Here is a 27,833-nt window from a genome sequence, read left to right as displayed (position 1 = left end):
GGACAGGTACATGGATAGGAAAGCTATGGAGGGATATGGGCCAAATGCAGGAAATGGGACTTACTTAGATGGGCATCTTGGTTAGCACGGACCAGTTGGGCCGAAGGGCCTGTTTCCATGCTGTATGGCTCTATGACTTTGACTCCCCCCTGATTTTCCCACCAGCCTCCTTCACAAGGGGTAGTTTACAGTAGCCAGGTTACCCAGCAAACCCACATGTCTTTGGGATGTGGGAGGAAACTGGAGAACTTGGAGAAGTGCACCTTGGAGAAGGCTGGGATGGCTGCTGGTGCAAGAACTGGTCATTGATAGAGTCATGTAACATAGAAACAGGCCCTTCGGCCCAACTAGTCCATGCCGACCAAGATGCCCATCCAGTCCCATTTGCCTGCGTTTGGCCCATAACCTTCTAAACCTTTCTGATCCATGTACCTGTCCAACTGTCATTTAGAAGTTCTTGTTATACCTGCCTCAATCACTTCCTCTGGCAGCTCATTGCACGTACATACCACCATTTGTGCAAAAATGTTACTCCTCAAAAGTTCCTATTAAATTTTTCTCCTCTCATCTTAAACCCATGTCCTCTGGTTCTTGATTCCCCAGCCCTGGGAAAAAGACTGAGTGCATTCACCCTATCTAAGCCATTATGATTTTATACACCTCCATAAGATCATCTCTCACTCTCCTACGCTCCAAGGAATAAAGTCCTAGCCTGTCCATCCTCTCCCTATAACTCAGTCCCCCAAATCCTGGCAATATCCTTGTAAATCTTTTCTGCACTCTTGCCAGTTTTATAACATCTTTCCTTTAGCAGGGCGGCCAAAACTGAACGCAATACTCTAAGTGCGGCCTCGCCAGCATCCTGTACAATCATTCTATGATCTCCCAACTTCTATCTTCAATGCCCTGACTGATGAAGGCCAACATGCCAAAAAGCTTCTTCACTGTGACTCCACTTACAGGGAACCATATACCTGAGTGCTAAGATCCTTCTGTTCTACATCACTCTCCAGGGCCCTGCTGTTCACTGTGAAAGTCCTACCTTGATTTGACATCTTGCGCTTACCTGCATTAAACTCCATTTGCCATTCCTCAGCCCACTTACTCAGCTGATCAAGATTCCGCTTATCTTTGACTTTCTTGATCATCCTCCCAATATGGCTATAAAAACCTGATTAATGACGGACAAAAGGGTAAAGACATTGTTGACCAAATGTTGACTTGTTTCAGGCTCTATGAGGGAAAGGAAAAGAAGGAATATGAAGAATCATTGCAAACACTGTTTGAGAAATTTAACATCCTGATGAAGTCAACACTGGAAGGGAACACTTTACTTATGCAGGTAAACATGAGGGAGCATCGTTGGAATCTGTAAGGCAGATGGGATAATCAGAAAAATGCCGGTAGATGCTGGAAACCTAAAATAAAAACGGAAAATAGTGGACGCACTCAGCAGGTCAGGCCCCATCTGTGGAAAGAGATGCAGTGTTTCCGGTCGAAGACCCTTCGTCAGAACAGTGAAGGGTCCCAGATCTGAAGTGTTAACTCTGAATCTCTTCCTACAGCTGCGGCCTGTCCTGCTGAGCATTCTATCATTTTCTGCTTTCAGATGTGGTGAAGGCAGGTTCCATCGTGGCCTTCAGGAGTGGATTGGACAAAATTTGCATGGCTACGGGGAAGGGTCTGGGGTACGGAACTAGTGAGTGGCTCTGGTCGAGAGCCAACGTGGAACCGATGGGTTGAATTGTCTCCTTTTGTGCTTTTATACATAAATATTTGAAAGATGGAGGAATTGAGGGGTGTGGGGAACTGGCACAGAAGAGGACATGAGATCTGGGGTAGATCAGCCATGATCATGTCGAACGGTAGAGACACAAGAGACTGCAGATGCTGGAATCTGGAGCAACCTACAAAATGCTGGAGGAACTCAACAGGTCAGAGCAGCATCGGTGAGGGGATACAAAGGTTGTATGATACAAAGGTTGGTGGTGTTGTGGACAGTGTAGAAGGTTGCTGTAGATTGCAACAGGGTATTGACAGAATGCAGACTTGGGCTGAGGAGTGTCAGATGGAGTTCAACCTGGAAAAGTGTGAAGTGATACACTTCGGGAGATCGAATTTGAAGGCAAAATACAAGGTTAGTGGCAGGACTCTTAGCAGTGTGGAGGAACAAAGGGATCTTGGGGTCCATGTCCATAGATCCCTCAAGGTTGCTGCGCAGGTTGATAGGGTTGTTAAGAAGGCGTATGGTGTGTTGGTCTTTATTAGTCGGGGTATTGAGTTCAAGAGTTGAGAGGTAATGTTGCAGCTCTGTAGAACTCTGGTTAGACCACACTTTTTACCAGGATGCTGCCTGGATTGGAGAGCATGCCTTATGAGGATAGATTGAGCGAGCTAAGGCTTTTCACATGTTTAGTGCACATGAGGCTGCTAAACAAAATAAGAGCCCATGGAATTACAGGAAAGTTATGAGCATGGATAGAGCATTGGTTGATTGGTAGGAAACAGGGAGTGGGAATAAAGGGATCCCATTCTGGTTGGCTGCCGGTTACCAGTAGAGTTCCGCAGGGGTCCATGTTGGGGCTGCTTCTTTTTACATTGTATATCAACGATTTGGATTATGGAATAAATGGCTTTGTGGCTAAGTTTGCCGATGATACAAAGATAGGTAGAGGGGCAGGTAATGTTGAGGAAACAGAGAATCTGTATAGAGACTTTGATAGACTAGGAGAATGGGCAAAGAAGTGGCAAATGAAATACAACGTTGGAAAGTGTATGGTCATGCACTTTGATAGAAGAAATAAATGGGCAGACTATTATTTAAATGGGGAGAAAATTCAAAATTCAGAGATACAAAGGGACTTGGGAGTCCTCGTGCAGGATACCCTGAAAGTTAACCTCCAGGTTGAGTCGGTGGTGAAGAAGGCGAATGCAATGTTGGCATTCATTTCTAGAGGAATAGAATATAAGAGCAGGGATGTGATGTTGAGGCTCCATCAGGCATTGGTAAGACCTCACTTGGAGTACTGTGTGCAGTTTTGGGCTCGTTATTTAAGAAAGGACGTGCTGACGTTGGAGATGGTTCAGAGAAGATTCACTAGAATGATTCCAGGAATGAGAGGGTTAACATATGAGGAACATTTGACAGCTCTTGGGCTGTACTCCTTGGAGTTCAGAAGAATGAGGGGGGATCTCATAGAAACATTTTGAATGTTACAAGGACTGGACAGAGTAGATGTGGCAAAGTTGTTTCCCATGGTAGGGGAGTCTAGTACAAGGGGGCATGACTTCAGGATTGAAAGGTGCCCATTCAGAACAGAGAAGCGGAGAAATTTCTTTAGCCAGAGAGTGGTGAATCTGTGGAATTTGTTGCCACGGGCGGCTGTGGAGGCAAAGTCATTGGGTGTATTTAAGGCAGAGATTGATAGGTATCTGAGTAGCCAGGGCATCAAAGGTTATGGTGAAAGGCGGTGGAGTGGGGCTAAATGGGAGAATGGATCAGCTCATGATAGAATGGCGGAGCGGACTCGATGGGCCAAATGGCCGACCTGCTCCTTTGTCTTGTGGTCTTATGGTCTTCTCTCTTTGGAGAGAAGGAGGATGAGAGGTGACTTGATAGAGGTGTACAAGATGATAAGAGGCATAGATCGAGTGGACTGTCAGAGACTTTTTCCCAGGGCGACAATGGCTAACACGAGGGGACATAATTTTAAGGTGATTGGAGGAAGGTATAAGGAGGATGTCAGGGGCAAGTTTTTCACCCGAGAATGGTGGGTGCGTGGAACGTACTGCTGGCAGAGGTTGTTGGGGGCAGATACATTAGGGACATTTAAGAGACTCTTAGATAGACACATGAATGATAGGGAAATGGAAGGCTATGTGGGAGCGAAGGGTTAGATAGATCTTAGAGCAGGATAAAATGTTGGCACAATGTTGTGGGCCAAAGGGCCTGTACTGTGCTGTAATGTTGTATGTTCTGTGAAATGGACGGTGGACGTTTTGGGTCAAGACTCTTTGTTGACCTGAAACATGGACTGTCCATTTCTCTCCACAGATATTGTCTGACTCGCTGAGTTCCTCCAGCATCTTGTTTGTTGCTGCGTATTGGATGGTGGGGCAGGCTTACGGTACCTAGAGGCCTACTCCCGCTCCTGTTTTATTGTGTTCTTGTGGAACCGATCCACGTGTCTGTGAGAGTGAGTGTGTTGATGCACTGGACTCCCGATCACCTCCTCACATACACACCCAGGGTGGATACCTGGCCACTCTCAATGATGCAAGAAGATGTCGGCAAAACATCATGGGCCGAAGGGCCTGTACTGTGCTGTACTGTTCTATGTTCTAAGATGTGTGGAGGGAGAAATGAAATATGAGAGAGAATAGAGAAGAGCACAGATGAATCCTCCAACAAACATAAGAAATAGGGGCAGGCATGAACCATATAACTCCCGAGTCTACTCCGCCATATGATGTCATGTATCTAACAACACAATATCGCAAGAAAATAGGAGCAGAAGTAGGCCACTTGGCCTCTCAAGCCTGCCCTGACATTCAATATGATCATGGTTGATCTACCCCAGGCATTAACTCCTCTTCTGTACCTTTTCCCATAGCCCTTGATTCCCCGATCTTTCAAAATGTTATCTACCTTCATATACTTCTAATGATCAATCCTGCACCACTTTCGAGGTAGAGAATTCCTGAGATTCTGCAAAAAGACATTTCTGCACACCTCACTTTTAAATGACCAGCCCCTAAACTATGTCGCCTTGTTTGAGACTCTCCCAAGTGGAAACGTCTCAACATCTGCCCTGTCATGCCTCCAAAGGATCTTGTATCTCTCAATAAAGTCACTCCTCATGCTTCTCAGCTGCAAAGAGTACAGACCCGACAGTGAGTCAGCCTCTCTTGGTGGGACAATCCTCTCAACACTCTCACCTCAGTTTCTCTTTCCAGCTGATCGCCATATCTGTGTCCCTAATTCTTGCTGTCTTGACCTCACCTGAAATCAGTGGCTGGTCATCTAAAGATATCTTTATTTGGCACATGTACATCGAAACACACAGTGAAATGCATCTTTTGCGTAGAGTGTTCTGGGGACAGCCCACAAGTGTCACCATGCTTCCGGCGCCAACATTGTATGCCCACAACTGGAATTTGGGATGTGGGAGAAAACTGGAGCACCTGGAGGAAACCCACACAGACACAGGGAGAATGTACAAACTCCTTACAGACAGCGGCTGGAATTGAACCGGGGCTGCTGGCGCTGTAATAGCGTCATGCTAACCGCGACACTACCATGCCTGCTCTGTCGTACTCAATTCCAGATCCATAACTCCTGCGATGAAACTTGTCCTCTTCTCAGTGCTAAGCAGTCAACCCCTTATCCTGTAACATTGACCCTTTATTCCAGACTCTGCATAAGGGTAGACAGGCTCTCAGTACCTATCCAGTCAGTCCCTCTCAAGCGGGGCTCCTTCCAACTGGAGAATGGATTTGTGGATACGGTCCAGACATATACACCACCTTCCAGAAGTGTCATAGTGTCATAGAGTCATAGAGTAATACATCATGGAAAGAGGCCCTTCGGCCCAACTCATCCATGCCGACCAAGATGCCCATTTAAGGGACCCCCATTTGCTCGCGTTTGGCCCATATCCCTCTGAACCTTTCCTCTCCACGTAGCTGTCCCAAAGTCTTTTAAGTTAAGATAAGATAAGATATCTTTATTAGTCACATGTACATCGAAACACACAGTGAAATGCATCTTTTGCGTAGAATGTTCTGGGGGCAGCCCGCAAGTGTCGCCACGCTTCTGGCACCAACACAGCATGCCCACAACTCCTAATCCGTACGTTTTTGGAATGTGGGAGGAAACCGGAGCACCCGGAGGAAACTCACACAGTCACAGGGAGAACGTACAAACTCCTTACAGACAGCGGTGCGAATTGAACCCAGGTTGCTGGCCCTGTAATAGCATTACACTAACTGCTACACTACCGTGCCTGCCCATAAAATATTAGAGGGGTGTAGATGGCCATTTAAATATTGCACCTGCCTCAACCATGTTATCGTTCCATATATGCACCACCTTCTGGATGAAGAAGTTGTCCCTCAGGTTCCTATTAAATCTTTCATCTCTCACCCTAAACCTATGCCCTTTAGTTTTGGATTCCCTTTCCCTGGGAAAAAAACTATGTGCGTTCAACCTATCTATGCCCCTTGTGATTTTATATACCTCTATAAGATCACCCATCAGTCTCCTACACTCCAAGGAATAAAGTCCTAGCCTGCCCAACCTCTCTCTATAACCCAGTCCCTCGTGTCCTGGCAATGAGTTGTGAATGAGAAGGTTGCCTTCATTTTCTTGTGGAGCAGAATGGAGTGGTAGCAGATGGCAGGCAGGAGCTGAAGGCAACCCGCGTGTGGACTCCTTGTTAGCTAATTCACTGACAACTTGCCAGGCAGTGTCACCAAAAGGACAACCATGAATGGCCTATCAATCCGAGTCAGGAGTTAGTGAAGTACTTGCAGTTTTGAACCTTCAACTGGTGGAGCAACTACACTGGTGGGGGAGCAGGGAGAGGTAGGAAGGGTTTTGAGTTGGGGCAATCCTCTCAACTCTCTCACCTCAGTTTCTTTTTCCATCTGATCACTACATCTGTGTCCCTAGTTTTTGCTGTCTTGACCTCACCTGCAATCAGTGGCCGGCCACCTACACCCCTGTGTCATACTCAATCCCAGATCCATTAGAAAAGGTAGATTTACAAAAATCTGTGAAAACCAGGAAATAAGGAGCAACACACAAGATGCTGGATGAACTCAGCATCCGTTGAGGGAAATAGGCAGTCTGCGTTTCGGATTGAGACCCTTCATCTCGGACATTTCCCTCCACAGATGTTGCCTGATCCCCTGAGTTCTTCCAGCATCTTGTGTGTTGCTCCAGATTCCAGCATCTGCAGTCTCTTGTGTCTCCAATAAACCAGGAGATAACATTGATAGAAAATCTCTTTGTATTGTGATGAATGGGCCTACTTTTGTATGAGTCTAATGAGTCTCTGACATGGTTAACAGCAGAAAAATATGCATACTTATAAGTACTTGAACTTTGAAGAATCCAAGGGAGCTTTTGGACATTTGAGGGAGAATTTGAAAGAGAGGGCTACAGGGAAACAAAGTGAGGAGAAGTGTGACCAATGGGATTGCTGCCCGGGGAGCCGGCATAAAGCCCAGGGGCTAAATGGTATCCTTCTGTGTTATAAGATTGAATGCAAGTGGACATCATTGATTGACCAGCACAAGGTCCTGATGTCCCATAACTTAATCACACTCCTTTCCTTTTCCCATTCCAGGGAGCTTCCCTCAAGTACTTGCCGACTGTCCTTCAAGATGTTGCAACAATCTTTGATCCAGTCTTATTGAGGTAGGCTGCTGTTAAATGATGGTTACCCTGAACTTTGATCTCCCTCGGTGTAATACTAGGTGGAATGACGTCCCAGATGGACCAAGGTCCCAGCTTCAGTTCCCACTGCTGTGTCGAATTAATATCACCAATAGAACAGAGAATATGGAACAGTACAGGACAAAACAGGCCCTTTGGCATGCAGTTGGGTGTCAATAATTAAATTGGAGTGGAGGGGGCTGAAAATTGATCACACGGAGGCTGGCAGATTGGTGCTCAGTCAACCATCTCTCCTTGAACGTGGACAAAACAAGAGAGATGATTGTGGATTTTAGAAAGGCTCAAGCTGACCACTTACCCCTGTGCATCAATGGCATCATTGTACAGAGAGTCAGCCGTTATAAGTTCTTAGGAATACATATAGCAGACGACCTGTCCTGGTCAACTAACATCTCTTCCCTCGCCAAGAAGGCACAGCAGCATCTCCACTTTTTACGGCGGCTGAAAAAAGCAAACCTGCCCTCCCCCACCCTCACCACATTCTACAGGGGTACCATTGAGAGTGTCCTGACCAGCTGCATCAATGCCTGGTATGGTAACTGTAACATCTCTGACCGTAAGTCTTTGCAGAGAATTGTGAGTACAGCAAAAAAGATCATTGGAGTACCTCTTCCCTCCATCTCGGATATTTACAATACACGATGTACACGTAAGGTTTATAGAATCATAGACGACCCCTCTCATCCCTCCCATGACCTATTTGTCCCACTGCCGTCTGGCAAGCGGTACCGGAGCATCCGGGCCAGAACTACTAGATTGCACAACAGTTTTTCCCCCAGGCTGTCAGGCTCCTGAATACCCTGGTCGATAAATGCCACTTCAAAAGCTCTGGTTTGCACAACGGCGTATAAGAACTTTGGCTGCTGCTGAACAAGTTTATACAATGAGTACAACACACTGAGCTTGTATTTCTCTTGTCCAACTTGGTTTTGCACTGACTCTGCACTAAATTTGTATTTTGTATGTACCTTTTTTTGCACTATTTGTACTTGCACTATTTTTTTTGTGTTTTGTTTGTATTTATTGTATGTCTTCTGTCCTATGTATGTCCTCTGTTGTGTGAGTCTGGGGGAAACGACATTTCGTTCCGCCATGTGTTTTTATAGCATGGATGAATGACAATAAAGTAACTTGAACTTGAACCAGTTTGCCGTCTTTCCCCACCTTTCCTGAAGGTGGTGGTGCAGTGGTTAATCAACTGAATGAGTGACCCAGAGGCCAAGACTAACAAGGCCTATGGGACCAGATAACATCCCGGCTGTAGTACTGAGGACCTGCACTCCTGAGCTGGTTTCACCTCCAGCCAAGTTGCTCCAGTACAGTTACAGCACTGGCATCCACATGACAATGTGGAAAATTGCTCAGGTAGATCCTGTTTACAAAAAGCAGGACAAACCCAGTCTGGCAAGCTATTGACTAACCAAGTCCATTCCCAATCATCAGCAAAGTGTTGGAAGCTGCCACCAACGATGCCATCAAGTGGCACTTACCAACAACCTGCTCACTGATGCCCGGTTTGGGTTTCACCAGGACCACTCAGCTCCAGACTTGGTCCAAACATGGACCAAAGAGCTAAATTTCAGAGGTGAGGTGAGAGAAACTGCCCTTGACTTCAAGGTAGTAGTTGTTCAAGTGGGGCATCAAGGAGCCCAGGTAAAACTGTCAATGGGCATCAAAGGGAAAGCACTCCAGTGGTTGGAGTCATCTCTCACACAAAGGAAGAGACTGAGTGAGATCAGACTCCTGGTCCAGGAGTTCCTCAGGGTAGTGTCCTGGGCCCAACCATCTTCAGCTGCTTCATCAATGACCTTCCTTCAATCATAAGTTAAGAAGTGGGGATGTTTGCAGATGGTTACACAATGTTCAGCTTCTCGGCAAATGAAGTAATCCATTCTTACAGGCAGGAGGACAGAGACGACAATCAGACACAGCCTGATAAGTGGCAGGTAATACTTGTGCCATAAATGTGTTCGGCAATGACCGTCTCCAACAAAAGAGTCCAACCACTCATGCTTGTTGTTCAATGGCATTACCAGCACTGAGTACCTCACCATCAATATTCTGGGGGGGAGGGTGCTCACTGCTGACCAGAAAGTTAACTGGATAAGTCACATGGATGCAAGAGCAGCTCGGAGGCTGGGTACCCCTGCAGTAAGTAACCCACCTCCTGAGATCCCAAGGTCTTTCCATCACTTACAAGGCACAAGTTAGGAGCGTGATGGGATACCCTACACTTGCCTGGATGTGCGCAGTGCCACTGACTCTCAAGAAGCTTATCGCTATCCAGAACAAAGCAAATCACTTGATTAGAATCCCATGCACCCTGAACATTCACTTCCAATTCTATGTTCTATGCTCTCTGAAGAAGATCACCATCAGATTCCCCTTATATATTTCACCCTTCACCCTAAACCTATGTCCTCTAGTTCTAGTCTCACCCAACCTTAGGGGAAAAAGCCTGCATGCATTTACCCTATCTATACCCCTCATAATTTTGTATCCCTCTGCAAGATCTCCCCTCATTCTTCTGCGCTGCAGGGAATAAATTCCTAGCCTATTCAACCTTTCCCGATAACTCAGCTCCTTAGGTCCCGGCAACATCCTTGTCAATTTTCTCTGCACTCTTCAAGCTTATTAATATATTTCCTGTCAGTAGGTGACCAGAACTGCACACAAATTCAGCATCACCAAGTGCTTCAGATGCCTCAGATAGACATACCATTATTACCTGTTCTGGCCTACAAGTGACTGCATATCCACAGCAATGTGGCTGACTGTTAAAATCTCCGCTGAAATGATCACTCGTTTAGGGTAAAAGGGGATGTGTGCAATGTATGCTGGTCCATCCAGTGCTGCCAACATCCAGAGCTAGGCATGGACTTTATTTCTTGGAGGTAAATTGGTAAATTGGTTCATTATTGTCACATGTACCGAGGTGCAGTGAAAAACTTGTCTTGCATGCCGTTCGTACAGATCAATTCATTACACAGTGCATTGAGGTAGTACAAGGAAAAACAATAACAAGTGCAGAATAAAGCATTACAGTTACAGAGAAAGTGCAGAGCAGGCAGACAGTGAGGTGCAAGGCTATAACGAGGTAGATTGTCAGGTCAAGAGACCATTTTATTGTTCTAGGGAACTGTTCAACAGTGGGATAGAAGCTGTCCTTGAACCTGGTGGTACGTGCTTTCAGGCTTTTGTATCTTCTGCCCGATCGTACAGAGGTGTATAAAATCCTGAGGGGCACGCAGTCTTTTTTTCCTGAGGTCGGGGAATCAAGAACTGGAGGGCATAGGTTTAAAGTGAGAGGGGAAAGATTTAATGGGAACCTGAAGGGCAACTTTTTTTACACAAAGGGTGGCTTGTACATGGAATGAGCTGCCAGAGGAAGTGGTTGATGCAGGTACAATAACAACTTCTAAAAGGCACTTGGACAGGTACTTGAATAGGAAATGTTCAGAGGGATATGGGCCAAATGCTAGCTTAGATGGCCTTCTTGGTCGGCATGGACCAGTTGGGCCAAAGGGCCTGTTTCTGTGCCGTATGAGTCGAAGACTCTGTACTGAAAAGTAAATAAATAGAGCAGACGGAACCTCTGGTCAGAATGAGCCTTCGTTTCACTGGCTGAGCTGTCTTGCATTTTCTCGATCAAAGACTTTGGAGGGATGGGGAGCAGCCGAGGTGCTGGATGGTAGAGGGACTGACTCATTAAGGCTGCGGGCAACTCTCGTTTCTCATTGAATCTCCAGGCAATAGATCAATGGGGAAGGGCAGCAAACAGTCACCTGGCTTTGCCACTCAACAGCCCAGTGGGTCACGGAGTTAGATAGCAGGGAAACAGGCCCTTCGGCCCACCTCATGCATGCCAACCTGAGCCTGTCTCATTTGCCTGCTTCTAACCCATATCCCTTTACTATCCAGGAGCTGTTAATCCAGGAGTGGCCCCACTCCCCTCCTGCCTGAAGTGTGGATATAACGCAAATGTTCCATCCCCAACCCAGGTGCAGCCTCCTCTGCTACACCCCACTCCATCCTAGCACAGCATTGACCTCTGATGCAGCCTGGAGTATTATACCCTCTATCCCTCGTTCTAAGCCCACTGAGATTTACCCCATCATTTGTACTAATCCAGGGTGTCTCCCAGAGTGTTTTGCTATCAGGGCTTCCACATTTAATCTCTGGGTTTGGTAAAAACTAATGGATAGATCTTGTTATGTTTATTTATGAATTACATTGTAAGTTGACCATATCACAGAGTCAGACAGCACAGAAACGGGCCCTTTGTGTACACAACTCGTCCAGGCAGGCACGGTAGTGTAGCGGTCAGCATAATGTTTGACAGCACCAGCGACCCGGGTTCAATTCCGGCCGCCATCTGTAAGGAGTTTGTACGTTCTCCCCATGTCTGCATGGGTTTCCTCCGGGTGCTCCAGTTTCATCCAACATTCCAAAGATGTACGGGTTAGGAAGTTGTGGGCATGCTATGTTGGCGCCGGAAGCGTGGCGACACTTGCAGTCTGCACCCCGAACACTTCGCAGAAATATGTATTTCACTGTGTGTTTCGATGTACATGTGACTAATAAAGATATCTTATCTTAAGATGCCCATCGAAGCTAGCCCCATTTGCCCGTGTTTGGCCCATAGCCCTCTGAACATTTCCTATCCATGTATTTGTTAAACTGTCTTTAAACATTGTTATTGTACCCACCTCTACCACTTCCCCTGCAGCTCATTCCACATGGGCTTGGTAGTGTAGCGGTTAGTGTCACGCTGTTACAGCGCCAGCAACCCGGGTTCAATTCTGGCCACCGTCTGTGAGGAGTTTGTACGTTCTCCCCGCGTCTGCGTGGGTTTCCTCCGGGTGCTCCAGTTTCCTCCCACATTCCAAAGACATACGGGTTAGGAAGTTGTGGGCATGCTATGTTGGCGCTGGAAGCATGGTGACACTTGCGGGCTGCCTCCAGAACACTCTACGCAAAAAGATGTATTTCACTGTGTGTTTCGATGTACATGTGACCAATAAAGATATCTTATCCTCTGTGTGAAAAAGTTGACCCTCAAGTCTCCTTTAAATATTTCCCCTCTCACCCTATACCTATGTCCTCTATGTCCCCTACCCTGTGAATAAGACATCCATGCCCCTCATGGTTTTGTAAAAGGTCACCCCTCTGCCTCCTCCATCTCCATGGAGAGAAGTCCCAGCCTGTCCAGCCTCTCCTTATAACTCAAGCCCTCCAGTCTCGGCAACATCCTCGTGAATCTTTTCTGCACCCCTTCCAACTGAATGACATCCCTTCCGGCAGCTAGGTGACCGATATTTCACACAACTACACAATACAATTTGGAAGATTATAGCTCGGGGGTTCTGCAGTTTTTCCATTACTTCCCCCAACAAGCTCGAATACATCCCACCTGAACCAGATATGTATCCACGAAGAGTAACTAAGCTTTCTTGTGGTTCCTGTTTATCAGTTTTTAACCACTCTAGAATTTCAGTGACATCTTCCTTTGGTGATACCTCAGCATACATAACTCTTGGTGGACTGATGTGAAATGTTGATGTATTACCTCAGATATGCCCTCTGCCTCTATGTGTATGCACCTGATTGGCTCTTCCTCTCCTCATGCAATCCTTTTCCTGTTCACATGCCCATAATTTCCATTTATTATCTACTTTTAGACTTTTATCATGATCTGTCACTACTTTCCTCATTTCCCTTTTTTACTTCCCCTTGGGAACTTCCTGAATTTAGCCTGGTTTCAATTGTGTTAACAACCCAGCATCTGTCATGCGCTAGACTGGAGACACAAGAGACTGCAAATGCTGGAATCTGAAGCTAAAAACAAACTGCTGGAGGAACTCAGGGGGTCAAGCAGCATCTGTAGAGGCAAAGGGATGGTCCATGTTTCAGAGATACAAAAAAGTTCTGCAGATGCTGGAAACTGGAGCAATACACAAAAAGTGCTGGAGGAACTCAGCAGGTCAGGCAGCCTCCGTGGAGGGAAATAAATCCTCAACATCAATTTCTCTAACTTCCCATTACCCCACCCCTTCGTTTTCTCCCCCCCCCTTTGTTCTTCCCTTATTCCTGGGCTCCCTTCCCCCGCCTTGATGACCTGCCCATCTCCTCCCCTCCCCTCCCCCATCCTTTATTCCATGGTCCACTGCCCTCTCCGACCGGATTCCTTCTTCTTCAGCCCTTTACCTCTTCTACCCATCACCTCTCAGCTTATTACATCTTCTCCCCCTCCCCCACTCACCTACCTTCTCCCTCTCACCTGGACTCACCTATCACCTGATCTCACCTGTCCCCTGCCTGCCTGTGCTCCTCCACCTCCCCCCACCTTCTTATTCTGGCTTCTGCCCTCTTCCTTTCCGGTCCTGATGAAGGGTCTCAGCCCGAAACGTCGACTGTTTATTTCCCTCCACGGATGCTGCCTGACCTGCTGAGTTCCTCCCGTACTTTTTGTGTATTGGTCCATGTTTCAGCTTGAGACCCTGCATCAAGACCACCATATGCTCTTTTATTCTGCTCTGTTTTAGTCTCTATTTGTTTGGTCATTCATCAAGCTCTCTCTTTAATTCCTCTGTCTTCCTCCCTTGTGAGAATACTTAGACTGTAGCAGAAACTTTAAAGGTCTCCCATTTTTCAATTACTATTCCACCTGCCAAGATCTGATTCAAGTTTATCTAGGCCAGATCTGTTCTCATTCCATTGCATTTGGCCGTTCTCCAATTGACTGTTTTTATCGTAGAGCGCTGTACATCTTTTTGCATAGTTATTGTAAAGCTCATGATATTATGATCACTGTTGCCCAAGTGTTCCCACATTGATACTTATTCCATTTGGCTCAACAAGTATAATGATGCCATCTTCCTTGTTGAGCCAGAAGCAGACTGAATCCACCTTACGATCCCCTTCCCCACTTATGTTTTTCTATCCCAATTATATTTGGATTCAGAAACCTTCCATTTTCACTTCTGCCAACATCACTTTTCATCCTTCTCATTCAATCCCAAATTAGCATCATGCTAATTGACATTTTGAGCACAACTTAAATGAATTTTTCCATAAACCAAATAAACATAACACTTCAGGTTAAAGTTACCCATGAGGTAAAGTTCCCACTTCGTGCTCAAATGGTGTTTAAAATTGTGTTGTTTTCTTTCTTATTTTCCAGTTTCTTACTTTCGCTTCCAGTTTCTTACTTTCGCTTCCAGTTTCTTTCTTTCGCTTCCAGTTTCTTTCTTTAGCTTCTAATTTCTTTTTTTAGCTTCCAATTTCTTTACTTAGATTCTAGTTTCTTTCTTAAGCATCTAGTTTCATTCTTTAGTTTCTAGTTTCTATTTATTAAGCTTCCACTTTCTTACTTTAGTTTCTAGTTTCTTTCTTTAGCTTTCAGTTTCTTTCTTGTTTCTAGCTTTAGCTGAAGAAACCATCTCTTTTTTTTTAGGTTTCCAAATTGCTAGATGTAAAACCTACAGTGAACCAACATATGCAGACAGCCTTTAGAATTATAGAAACATGTTCCTTATTGATAATCTATTGCTGATTGAAACTTACTTTTTCACAAGGCTTGATGGGTGAGATGCAGCAATGACATTTCCCTGACTGATGTGTCCAGTACTGGGGTTACAGTTTGAAAATAAGGAATAGGCTGATCAGGACATAGGAGGAATCTCTTTGTTCAGATGGTGGTGAACCTTCGGAATTCTCTACCCCAGGCGGATGTGGAGACTCAGTCATTGAGTTCATTCAAAACAGGGATTAACTTTGGTGAGGCCGCACCTGGAGTATTGTGTACAGTTTTGGTTACCCTGTTAGAGGAAAGATGTCATTAAGCTGGAAAGAAGTGCAATGAAGATTTACAAGAATGTTGCCAGGACTCGAGAACCTGAGTTAAAGGGAGAGGTTGGGCAGGCTGGGACATTATTCCTTGGAGTATAGGAGACTGAGGGGTGACTTTTATGGAGGTGTATAAAATCGCAAGGGGCACAGATGGGGTGAATGTGCACGGTTTTTTTTCTGGGGAAAGTGAATCAAAATCTGGAGGCATAGGTTTAAGGTGAGAGGGTCAAGATTTAAGAGGGATCTGAGGGGCAACTTCTTCACTCAGAAGGTGGTGGGTATGTGGAACGATTTGCCAGAGGAAGTGGTTGAGGCAGGTACAATAACAACATTTAAAAGACACTTGGTCAGGGACATGGATAGGAAAGGTTGAAAGGGATATGGGCCAAATGCAGGCAAATGGGACCAGCTTAAATGTGCATTTTGTTCGGCATGGATGAGCTGGGCTGAAGGGTCTGTTTCCGTGCTGTCTGACCCTTTGACTCCATGACAGATTTCTGTACATAAAGAGAACCAGGGTATCGTATTGAGCTGAGGAATGGCGCTGAGGTAGAATTCAGCCATAATCTTGAAGAACGGCAGAGCAGATTCAAGGGGTCGGATGACCAGCGACTGATCCAATTTCTTCTATTCCTTTGCACACAATTTCCCTGTATTCCAAGAGCTCAGGACCCAGACAACCGAAGGCATAGCCAAAATGAGAAGGGAAAGGTTTAAAAGGGACCTGAGGGGCAGCTTTTTCAGTGGTGGGTAAATGGAACGAGCTGCCAAAGGAAGTGGTAGAGATGTGTACAATTACAAAATTTAAAGACATTTGGACAGGAACCTGGATAGGAAAGGTTTAGAGGGATATGGGCCAAATGTAGGGAGATGGGACGAACTTGGATAGACATCTTGGTCAGCATGGACGAGTTGGGCCAAAGGGCCTGGTTGGTGGCTCTATGACTCCTGAAAATAAAATAAAACGGCTGATGCTGGAAATCTGAAAAAGAATGTTGGAAACACTCAGTAGGTCAGTCTGTGGAAAGAGGAACAGAGTTAAAGTTTCAGTTATGGGACCCTTCATCAGAACTGGGGAACCAGGGAAAACAATTTTGTTTTCTGTAGTAGAGGAGGTGGAGGAGGGATGGGTGGAACAGAGGGAATATCTCTGATAGGGTGAGACCAAATGAGGAAACCTCCTGTTGCTTCAGGTGGACGTTACATTCTGCTTCCCATCCCAACTGGGGACAGAACCCCCTACTGACCTAATTAAACCGCATTCCCCCTCCCCAACCCCAACCCAGTATTGCACCCCTCCATTGTCATCAATTATTTTATCTAGATATTTATTTATTTATTAGTCACACGTACATCAAAACACACAGTGAAATGCATCTTTTCGCCTTACTGAGAGTGTGCTGGGGGCAGCCTGCAAGTGTCGCCACGCTTCCGGCACGAACAGAGCATGCCCACAGCTCCTAACCTGTACTCTTTGGAACGTGGGAGGAAACCAGAGCACCCAGAGGACACCCACGCAGACACACGGGGAGAACGTACAACCTCCTTATAGACAGCTGCGGGAATTGAACCCAGGTCACTGGCACTGTAATAGTGTTACGCTAACCACTACACTACCATGCCACCCATACAGCACGGAGACAGGCCCTTCGGCCCAACTGGTCCATGTCAACCAAGATGCCCATTGAAGCTAGTCCCACTTGTCTGCGTTTGTCCTATATCCCTTTAAACCTTTTCCTATCCATGTACCTGTCCAAGTGCCTTTTAAATGTTGTTAAAGTACCTGCCTCATCCACTTCCTCTGGCAGCTCAGTCCATATATTGACCACACTCTGGGGTGAAAATGTTGCCCCTCAGGTTCCTATTAAATCTCTCCACTCTCACCTTAAACCTATGCCCTCTGGTTCTTGATTCCCCAACCCTGGGAACCCTTGTCCTCAATGCCGGTATTACCCTCAATCTGCCCCGGGAGCAGCCCCACTCCCCTCCTGCCTTAGTGTGGATATATAACATTGTCCCATCCCCATCCCAGGTGCAGCCTCCCCTGCTGTTCCAGGGCATGTACTGCGTCCCACTCCCAACCCAGGAGCAGCACCCCCTGAAACCTCCCCACCTCATGCTCCATCCTAGAACGACATGGACCTCCAATGCAGCCTGGAGTATTATGCCCTCGATCCCTCATTCTAACTCCACTGAGTTTTACCCCATCATTTGTACTGATCCAAAATTGAGCCATTAGGGCTTCCACATTTAATCTCTGGTTTTGGTTAAAAAGATAATGGATTGAACTTGTTATATTTATTCAAAAATTGCTTTGTCATAGAGTCATACAGCATGGAAACAGGCCCTTCGGCCCAACTCATCCATGCCAACCAAGATTCCCATCGAAGCTGTTCCCATCTGTGAGCATTTGGTCCATATCCCTCCAATGCTATTACAGCCCGGGTTCAATTCCCACCGCTGTCTGGAAGGAGTCTGTACATTCTCCCCGTGTCTGCGTGGGTTTCCTCCGGGTGCTCCGGTTTCCTCCCACATTCCAGAGACGTATGGGTTAGGAAGTTATGAGCATGCTATGTTGGTGCCGGAAGTGTGGCGACACTTGTGGGCTGCCCCCCAGAACACTCGACGCAAAAGATGCATTTCACTGTGTGTTTCCATGTACATGTGACTAATAAAGAAATGTTATCATATCTTAAACCTTTCCTATCCATGTACCTGTCCAAATCTTTTTTTAAATGTTGTTATTTGTACCTGCCTCAACCACTTACTACAGAAACCTGTACCCCCTGCGTGAAGAAGTTGCTCCTCACGTCCCTTTTAAATCTTTCCCCTCTTACCTTAAAACTATGCCCTCTGGTTTTTTGGTTTCCTTTCTCTGGGAAAAAGATTGTGTGTGTTCACCCTCTCTACGTCAGTTGGATATGAGACGATGAATTAGGTAATCTTGGCATCGAACAAATGCCAAAGGCATTGGAGGAATCAAAGAAATCTACAGTTAAGTCACGTACCATTTGATGGAACATTTGCATTCTTAACTCGGTTTTTGAAAGACCACGGCCTAATTACTTTATGTCGGAGAACGTGTACAGCTCTTTTGGGAGACTTTTATTTTCCAGTCTTCCAAGACAAATCTCACTGCACTTTCTGTTGTGATATGTCAACCTCTGGAAATTAATATCATTCCCAGTATATTTATTGCTGCTTGTGTGCCTCTGCCTCTTGCATCGGTTATGCAGTTGCTGGCCCTGACTTCACCTCGCTTTGATTAACTTGCCCCCACAGGTCAATATCAACCCCTTCAATTAACCCCACTGACCCCTCATACTTTCTTTTCAATGTTTCTTTTATTTAACTTTGTTTTCTTTTTTGTGTTCCTCTTAACTAATGATGAGTTAGCAGATGAGTAAAACAGAGAATTACTTAGCAGATACTTAGCAGATGAGTAAAACAGAGAATGGGAGCTTGGAGCAAGATCTCTTTGACAAGGTTGAACGTTAAAAGGACGAATAAAATACTGGAGAAGATTCTTAGAGACAGGATTTATGGGCATTTGGAGAAGCATAGGCTGATTAGGGACAGTCAACATGGCTTTGTGAGGGGCAGGTCGTGCCTCACAACCCTGATTGAATTCTTTGGGGATGTGACAAACAACATTGATGAAGGTAGAGCAGTGGATGTGGTGCACATGGATTTTAGTAAGGTGTTTGATAAGGTTCCTCATGGAAGGCTCATTCAGAAAGTCAGGCATGGAATCCAGGGAAACTTGGCTGTGTGGATTCATAATTGGCTTGCCCATAGAAGACAGAGGGTGGTGGTAGATGGAGCGTATTCCACCTGGAGGTCGGTGACCAGTGGTGTTCCACAGGGATCTGTTCTGGGATGCCTGCTCTTTGTGATTTTTATCAATGACTTGGATGAGGATGTGGAAGGGTGAGTTAGTAAGTTTGCAGATGACACGAAGGTTGGTGGTGTTGTGGATAGTGTAGAAGGTTGCTGCAGATTACAACAGGATATTGATAGCATGCAGAACTGGGCTGAGAAGTGGCAGATGGAGTTCAACCCAGATAAGTGTGAAGTGATACACTTCAGGAGATCGAATTCAAAAGCAGAATACAAGGTTAATGGCAAGACTCTTAGCAGTGAGGAGGATCAGTGGGATTTTGGGGTCCACATCCATAGATCCCTCAAGGTTCCTGTGCAGGTCGATAGGCTTGTTAAGAAAGCATATGATGTATTGGCCTTCATTAGTCGGGGTATTGAGTTCAAGAGCTGCGAGGTAATGTTGCAGCTCTATAAAACTCTGGTTAGACCGCACTTGGAGTATTGTGTTCAGTTCTGGTTGCCTCATTATAGGAAGGACGTAGAAGCTTCAGTGAGGGTGCAGAGGAGATTTACCAGGATGCTGCCTGGATTGGAGAGCATGTCTTATGAGGATAGGTTGAGTGAGCTGGGGCTTTTCTCTTTGGAGTGAAGGATGACGAGAAGTGACTTGATAGAGGTGTACAAGATGATAAGAGGCATAGATCGAGTGGACAGTCAGAGACTTTTTCCCAGGGTGAAAATGGCTAACAGGAGGGGACATAATTTTAAGGTGATTGGAGGAAGGTATAAGGGGGACGTCAGGGGTAAGTTTTTTACACAGAGAGTGGTGGGTGCGTGGAACAGACTGACGGCAGAGGTTGTGGGGGCGGATACATTAGGGACATTTAAGAGACTCTTAGATAGACACATGAATGATAGAGAAATGGAGGGCTCTGTGGGAGGGAAGGGTTATGTAGATCTTAGAGCAGGATAAAATGTTGGCACAACATCACGGGCCGAAGGGCCATATAGAAAGTATCTATATCTGGGAGACAAGAGTCAGCCTCAGCAAAAATGACCATGGAGATGTCATACTTTTATAAAAACACCAATGATCAAGTGATAAGGGAACGATGCTTTGCCTGGCAGGGCCCAGTGTTGACTCCACAACCTAACCTCCTGTTGGAGTTCACTTCATTTCAGCTTAGTCCACCCAGCTGTGTCTAACCACCAGCTGCTAGGACTTTAGGGACTGTGTTATGGTGTGGGGTCAGATAAGATAAGATATCTTTATTAGTCACATGTACATGAAAACAAACAGTGAAATGCATCTTTTGCGTAGAGTGTTCTGGGGGCAGCCCACAAGTGTCGCCACACTTCCAGCACCAACTTAGCATGCCCACAACTTCCTAACCCGTACGTCTTTGGAATGTGGGAATGTGGGAGGAAACCGGACCACTCAGAGGAAACCCACCCAGACACAGGGAGAATGTACAAACTCCTTACGGACAGTGGCCGGAATTGAACCCAGGTTGCTGGCGCTGTAATAGCGTTACGGGCAGGCTAGGACTTTATTCATTGGAATGTAGGAGAATGAGGGGCCTTCTTATAGAGGTGTATAAAATCACTACCTTGTTGCTACCTTGCACCTTACTGTTTACCTGCACTGCACTTTCTCTGTACTGCAACACTTTATTCTACATTCTGTTATTGTTTTACCTTGTACAACCTCAATGCACTGTTGGAATGAGTTGATCTGTATGGACGGTATGCAAGACAAGTCTTTCACTGTGCCTTGGCACATATGACAATAATAAACCAATTTACTGTAGATAGGGTGAATGCATACAGTCTTTTTCCCAGGGTTGGGGAACCAAGAACGAGAGGGAACAGGTTTAAGGTGAGAGGGGAGAGATTTAAGAGGAACCTGAGGGACAACTTTTTCACCAAGAGGGTGGTCAGTATATGGAACAAGCTGCCAGAGAAAGTAGCTGAGGCAGGTACATTAACATTTAACGGACACTTGGATAGCTACATGGTGAGGAAAGGTTCTGAGGGATGTGGGCCAAACGCAGGCAAGTGAGACCAGCTTCGATGGGTATCCTGGTCAGCATGGGTGAATTGGGCTGAAGGGCCTGTTTCTATGACACCAATAGATCAAGAAGACCCACACTAACTCTCAAGGCAAAAGACTGTGACCATCCACCTTATCTTTGCCCCCCCCCCCATGATTTTATATATCTTCATGACACCTCTTAAGCTCCAGGGAAAAATTACGCAGCTTTTCTAGCCTCTCCTTTTAACTCAAGCCTTTTATCTCCAGTCCCAGTAACATCCTTGTGAATCTTTTCTGCAGCCTTTCCAGCTCAATGATATACTTGCGTCTAATGGATGGGCACATGAATGAGAGGAAAGTAGAAGGATATGGGCACTCTGTGGGATTAGCTATGTCGGCACAACATTGTGAGCCGAAGGGCCTGTTCTGTTCTGTACTGTTCTATGTTCTATGTAAAACTACACACAATACTCAAGTGTGGCCTCACCCGCGACTTCTTCACCCAGGCCAAAGCCTGAGAGATATTGATAGGATAGAGATGGAGTGTTTAGGTAGTAAGTCATCAGTGCTCGCTCGTGTAAAGAGCAGAAGATAGCTGCAGCTGTGCCTTAAACCTCTGAAATTTGGCTCCACTGCTGTCATATTAGGAGCCATAACTATAACATAATCACCTATAAATCCACGGAGAATTCATCAGGAACCTTTTTGAATCTGAGAGTGAGCAGGATGTGGATCTCGTCACCTCACGGTGTACTGCAGGCAACATAGCAGAGTTGCCTTTCAAGAGAAGATGGAGAAGCACCTGAGGGAGAAAGGAACAGACAATTATGGTGTTCGGTAAAGAGCGTCGAGGGGTGCTCTGGTGAAGGATAAGTGCCAACATGGACCAGTCGGGCCAAATGGCCTATTTTTGTGCTATGGTTAAAAATATGAGAAATTGGAGGAGATTAGGCCACAACCTCCAAACCTTCCCCTTGACCACTTAGAACAAAGAACATCGAACAGTACAGGACAGGAACAGTCGCTTCAGCCCACGATGTTGCGCCCAGCTAATTAAGCTAATGATGCCTTATTACACAAATCCCTTCTGCCTGCACATGGTCCATATCCCTCCACTCTCTGCATATCCACGTGTCTATCCAAGAGCCTTTTAAACGCCTCTATTGTATATCCCTCCACTACCATCCCTGGCAGCACATTCCAGGCACCCACCGCTCTTTGTTTAAAAAAACTTGCCCCACACATCTCCTTTGAACTCACCCCCTCTCACCTTAAGTGCATGCCCTTAGACATTTCGACCCTGGGAAAAAGATACTGGCTGTCTATCTATGCCTCTTATAGTTTTATCAACTTCTGTCAGGTCTCCCCTCAGCATCTGATGCTCCAGAGAAAAGAACCCAAGTTTGTCCAACCCACATGCCCACTAATCCAGGCAGCATCCTGGTAAACTTCTTCTGAACCCTCTCCAAAGCCTCCACATCCTTCCTATAATGGGACGACCAGAATTGAATATAATACTCCAGATGCGGCCTAACCAGAGTTTTATAAAGCTGCAACAGAACTTTTTACCCTATTCCTTGTTCTCTCTGAATCTTAGTCTCAGCCTTGAATATATTCTGCATCTATGGCTCACTGAGGTAGAAAATTCCGAAGATTAGTAACCCTCTGAGTAAAAAGATTGTGTGTCATAACAAAATTTCTGCATGTTTAATGTTTGCAATTTTGTGTCTGTCTAAACTAGAAGCAGTGTGAGTCAGTGGCTCTGAGAGCAAATTATATGCTGTTTGAAACTCATAACCAGTATCAAATATTCAGAAACTGAATCAGCATAGACAGTTGTCCCGTAAATGTTGCTTGGATGCACATTCAGAATAAGGCACTGCATCAGTGTGCGATTTTTGCACGGCCCACACCAGTCTCACCAGGTGAGCATTCCATGCCAAGCCAGTTTTATTTGGTGGGCTCAGATCCACGAGGAACTGGGCTGAGACAAGCCTCAATCATTTCATGCCTTCTCTGCAGAGAGAGAGAGCTGAGGAGCTGAGCAGTGGTGGGGCTTTCTCTCCTCAATCCCCAAGTGTACCAGGCCTATCATCACCCTCGAGGGTTGCAGGAAATGGCGTCTTTGGTATCGACAACTGCATCCTGGCAACAGCTTGAATAGAGAGCCTCTGGACCCAGCTCAGGAGAAGAAGAGGCTGTGCTGTGTTGGCAACAGAAGTTGACAGTGTGAACTTGGAATTAAACTATTAGTTGGATTAACAATACAAAAGCTGTAATGTTATAAATGAGTGAAACATTCAGCAGCACCTGAGGAAGGAGACAGAGAGTTAACCTTTCAGGTTGAAGACCCTTCGTCAGAACTGAAATTTGTATTGTAAGCAGGTTGCTCTAAATCCGGACAATTGACTTCAAATTCCATACGAGATTGTAATCTAGGCCTGCAACGCCTGTGCATTTCTGAGAGGGTGCTGCTGCACTGTTTGACCGTTTAATTTTATTGTCCATCCCTAATTGCCCATGAACTGAAATGATTGTTAAGCTATTTTGATATTGGTACTGGTTTTGTACCGAGGTACAGTGAAAAACTTGTCTTGCATACTGTTCGTACAGATTAATTCATTACACAGTGCATTGAGGAAGTACAGGGTAAAAACAATAACAGAATACAGAGTAACGTATCACAGCTACAGGGAACTGCATTGCAGGTAGACAATAAGGTGCAAGGTCATAACAAGGTAGTTTGTGAGGTCAAGAGTCCATTTTAGAGGGCATTTAAGAAGCAGTATCGTTAGTAGGTTATAGAAACCTTTCTTGCAGAGAGTGGTGAATCTCTGGAGTTCTCTACTACAGAGGGGTATGGAGGCTGGATCACTATGGAGAAGGTAGATATATTTTTGAAAGCTCAGGGAATGGAAGGCAATTGGGAACTGGCACAGAACAGGAGATGAGGCCTGAGGCAGATCAGCCATGATCACATTGAATAGTGGGACCGAGTGGCCTACTTCTGTCCCTAGTTTCTGTACTTAAGTAGGTTGGGACCTACATATTGTACGTACCAAATAACAACAATGGGGGTTCCTTTGTTGAAATACATTGGTGAATTACATAACTTTTCTCAGCCTTCCTGTATTTCACAATCACTGGTAGTAATACCAACTATTTAAGTCCCAACTTATTAAATGATATGAATTTAAGTTCTGCAACGGCTGTGGTGGGAGTTGAACTTGCTTCCAGATCAGTGGTCCAGAGGTATGAATACGAATCCAGTAACCTGGCCCCAACGCCACCCGAAGACAAACAATCTTCAAAGACAAGCAATATAACAGGTACGGTAGTGTAGCAGTTAGTGTAACACTTTACAGCGCCAGCGACCTGGGTTCAATTCTGGCCACTGTCTGTAAGGAGTTTGTACGTTCTCTCCGTGTCTGCATGGGTTTCCTCCGGGTGCTCCGGTTTCCTCCCACATTCCAAAGACGTACGGGTTAGGAAGTTGTGGGCATGCTATGTTGGCGCCAGAAGCGTGGCGACACTTGTGAGCTGCCCCCAGAACACTCTAGGCAAAAGATGCATTTCACTGTGTGTTTCGATGTACATGTGACTAATAAAGGTATCTTATAATCTGCTGGAGGAACTCAGCGGGTGGAGATGTGTGGTAGAATCTGGGGGGAGTTGATGGGAGCATAAGAGTGGGATTGACGGAGGACAAGTGTAAAACTGAATGCTTGGTGGTGCAAATGTTGGGATGAAGGACCTGTTCCTGAGCTGTATCACCACCAGAAGACCGTGTCGTTACTCTCTCAGTTGATGTCGAAGGTTCTCTGGCAATATTTGAGGGAAGAGCAGGAGAGTGCTTGCTATATGTGGCCAGTACTTAATTCTCAATGGTACACCTCTAAATGACAACTGCATTTCCTGAGGTGACTGCACCTTAACGTGTATTCTTTGGGTGTAAGGTGTTTTGGAAGAGCCCAGAGTTAGGAAAGGTGCTGTATAAATATGTCTATACTTTATTTATTCAATCATGGGATGGGGATGCCACCAGCAATACCAACATTTATTGTCCATCCCTAAGTGTCCCCAAGAAGGCAGCACTTTGGTAGGTCATGAACCAACATGGCCTGATCAGGTAAGGATGGCATTTTTCCTACTTTGAAGGACATTGGTGAGCTCGATGAGTTTCGACTACAATGAAAAGGATCATGACCATGAGAATAATTTTCTTTGGGAGGTAATTTGAGTATCTTCCCACAGCTACCATCGGGCAGGAGGTACAGAAGCCTGAAGACCCACACCACCAGGTTCAAGAACAGTTACTTCCCCTCAACCATTCAGTTCTTGAGCCAACCTGCACAACTTGAATCACTACAGTACAGCAACACTATGACCACTTTGATCACTTTGCACTACAATGGATTTTTTTATGTTCCAATTGGGTTCTTTCTTGTAAAAATTGTGTTCAATTTATGTTTAATTTATGTTTTTCGTGAATGCTGCTTATATGATACAATATAAGACATAGGAGCAGAATTAGGCCATTCGGCCCATCGAGTCTGCTCTGCCATTCGATCATGGCTGATTTATTTTCCCCTCTCAACCCCATTCTCCTGCCTTCTCCCCGTAACTTTTGACGCCCATACTAAACAAGAACCTATCAACCTCTGCTTTAAATATACCCACGTATGCCTGTGATGCTGCTGCAAGTAAGATTTTCATTGTACCTGTGCATACGTGTACTTGTGCATACGACAATAAACTTGACTTTCACTTTGATTTGGAGATCTTAGTCATAGTCTTAGAGATACAGCACAGAAACAGGCCCTTCAGTCCAATGGTTGCACCATCAAGCATCCACTTTTATACCAATTCTCCACCAACCTCACTCCATTCCGATCAGTTCCCCCAGATTCTACCACACATCTACACACTAGGGGCAATTTACAGTGAGCGTCCAATTAACCTACCAACCCGCATGTTCTGGAGCACATGGAGGAAACCGATGCAGTCCCAGGGAGAACTTAAAAACTCCACACCCGGGTCACTTGAGCTCTCCCTGCTGCACCATTGTGCCACCCCGTACTCTGGGGTGCCCCCACATTCGACCATATCCTTCTCCCCTACCTTTTTTTAACACAAACAATCCAGAGATAAACGAAGCCTTGAGAGAGGCTGGAGGATGGTAAATGCAAAAGTCAAGAGTAGTGACGTGGCAGGCACGGTAGTGTAGTGGTTAGCATAACGCTTTACAGCGCCAGCGACCCGGGTTCAATTCCCGCCGCTGTCTGTAAGGAGTTTGTGTGGGTTTCCTCCGGGTGCTCTGGTTTCCTCCCACGTTCCAAAGACGTACGGGTTAGGAAGTTGTGGGCGTGCTATGTTGGTGCTGGAAGTGTGGCGACACTTGCGGGCTGCCCCCAGAACACTATGCAAAAAGATGCATTTCTTTTTTTTAATTTTTAAAATTTTATTTACAGCGTGGTAACAGGCCCTTCTGGCCCAACGAGTCCGCGCCGCCTATTTCAAACCCAAATTAACCTACCCGTACATCTTTGGAATGTGGGAGGAAACCCACGCAGACACAGGAGAACGTACAAACTCCTTACAGACAGTGACGGGAATTGAACCCCGATCGCTGGCGCTGTAATGGTGTCGCGCTAACTGCTACGCTACTGTGCCGCCCCACTGTGTGTTTCACTGTGTGTTTCGATATTCATGTGACTAATAAAGAAATCTTATCTTAGTACGTTATAACATTCTTCTCATAGTAAGATAAAACAATGTGAAAGTATCCCATTCACTAGGTCTGACCTCATGTACTGGGTTGGATATAAACAACACCAGAAATTAAATTGGAAAAAAGTTCTGATGTTGTATTTTTTTTCCATTGTCAGATCTTTCAGCTACATTGAATTACTATTTGATGATCTGACACTATTATGCCAGTTCATTAATATTTAATACTCTCAAAATATGCTGATATCTCCCTAATGCTCCAAATGTGCTGATGCATCTCTTGAATATTCAGTGTATTCTTCGCCAACAGAACATTGTTTTTTGCTTTGTTTGTAGCCACTTGTTACGCGATTTCATCAAGAACCTTCCTCCGGATCGATTGGTGAAGCAGAAATTACAGTCGATGACAGCAATCGTTGGCACTGCGCTCTTCAGAAAGGAAGGTGAGAGCTGGGAATTCCTAGTGTGCTGAGTGCACTCGCTGTTGAAATTGTAACTAGAAATAGCGCTCGGAGGAGGGAAAAAGAAGCAATGTCTATATGTTTTATCAAAGCATTTTGTGGAACAGCATGCCGAAGATGGAAGACTTAGTCATAGATTTACAGAGTTGTACAGCACAGAGTAAGCTGATTTGCCCCACTGTCTCCATACTGCTGAATATCATGGAGTTATAGAATCATACAGTTGGTCCTTTGGTCCAACTGATCCATGTTGACCAAGATCCCCATCCAAGCTAGTCCCATGGCAGGCACAGTAGTGTAGCGGTTAGCGTGATGCTATTACAGCACCAGCAACCCAGGTTCAATTCCAGCTGCTGCCTGTAAGGAGTTTGTACGTTCTCCCCATGTGTCTGCGTGGGTTTCCTCCGGGTGCTCCAGTTTCCTCCCACATTCCAAAGACATACCGGGTTAGGAAGTTGTGAGCATGCTATTT

At 45.6% G+C, this 27,833-nt stretch overlaps 1 protein-coding gene across 1 annotated transcript in view; it reads left to right on the top strand.

The window, feature by feature from the left end:
• The window catches only part of LOC127580080 (dedicator of cytokinesis protein 2-like), a 1,107,748-nt gene that overhangs the window by 324,038 nt on the left and 755,877 nt on the right, over window positions 1-27,833 (top strand). The window contains 3 exon segments of the mRNA XM_052033289.1: window positions 1,231-1,342; window positions 7,353-7,423; window positions 27,237-27,343. Coding sequence (XP_051889249.1) covers window positions 1,231-1,342; window positions 7,353-7,423; window positions 27,237-27,343 — 290 coding nt within the window.

Source organism: Pristis pectinata, chromosome 2 (assembly GCF_009764475.1).
Source record: "Pristis pectinata isolate sPriPec2 chromosome 2, sPriPec2.1.pri, whole genome shotgun sequence".
Lineage (NCBI taxonomy): Eukaryota > Metazoa > Chordata > Chondrichthyes > Rhinopristiformes > Pristidae > Pristis > Pristis pectinata.
Note: the sequence above shows the minus strand (reverse complement) of the source record. Positions and strands in the feature narration are given on the sequence as shown.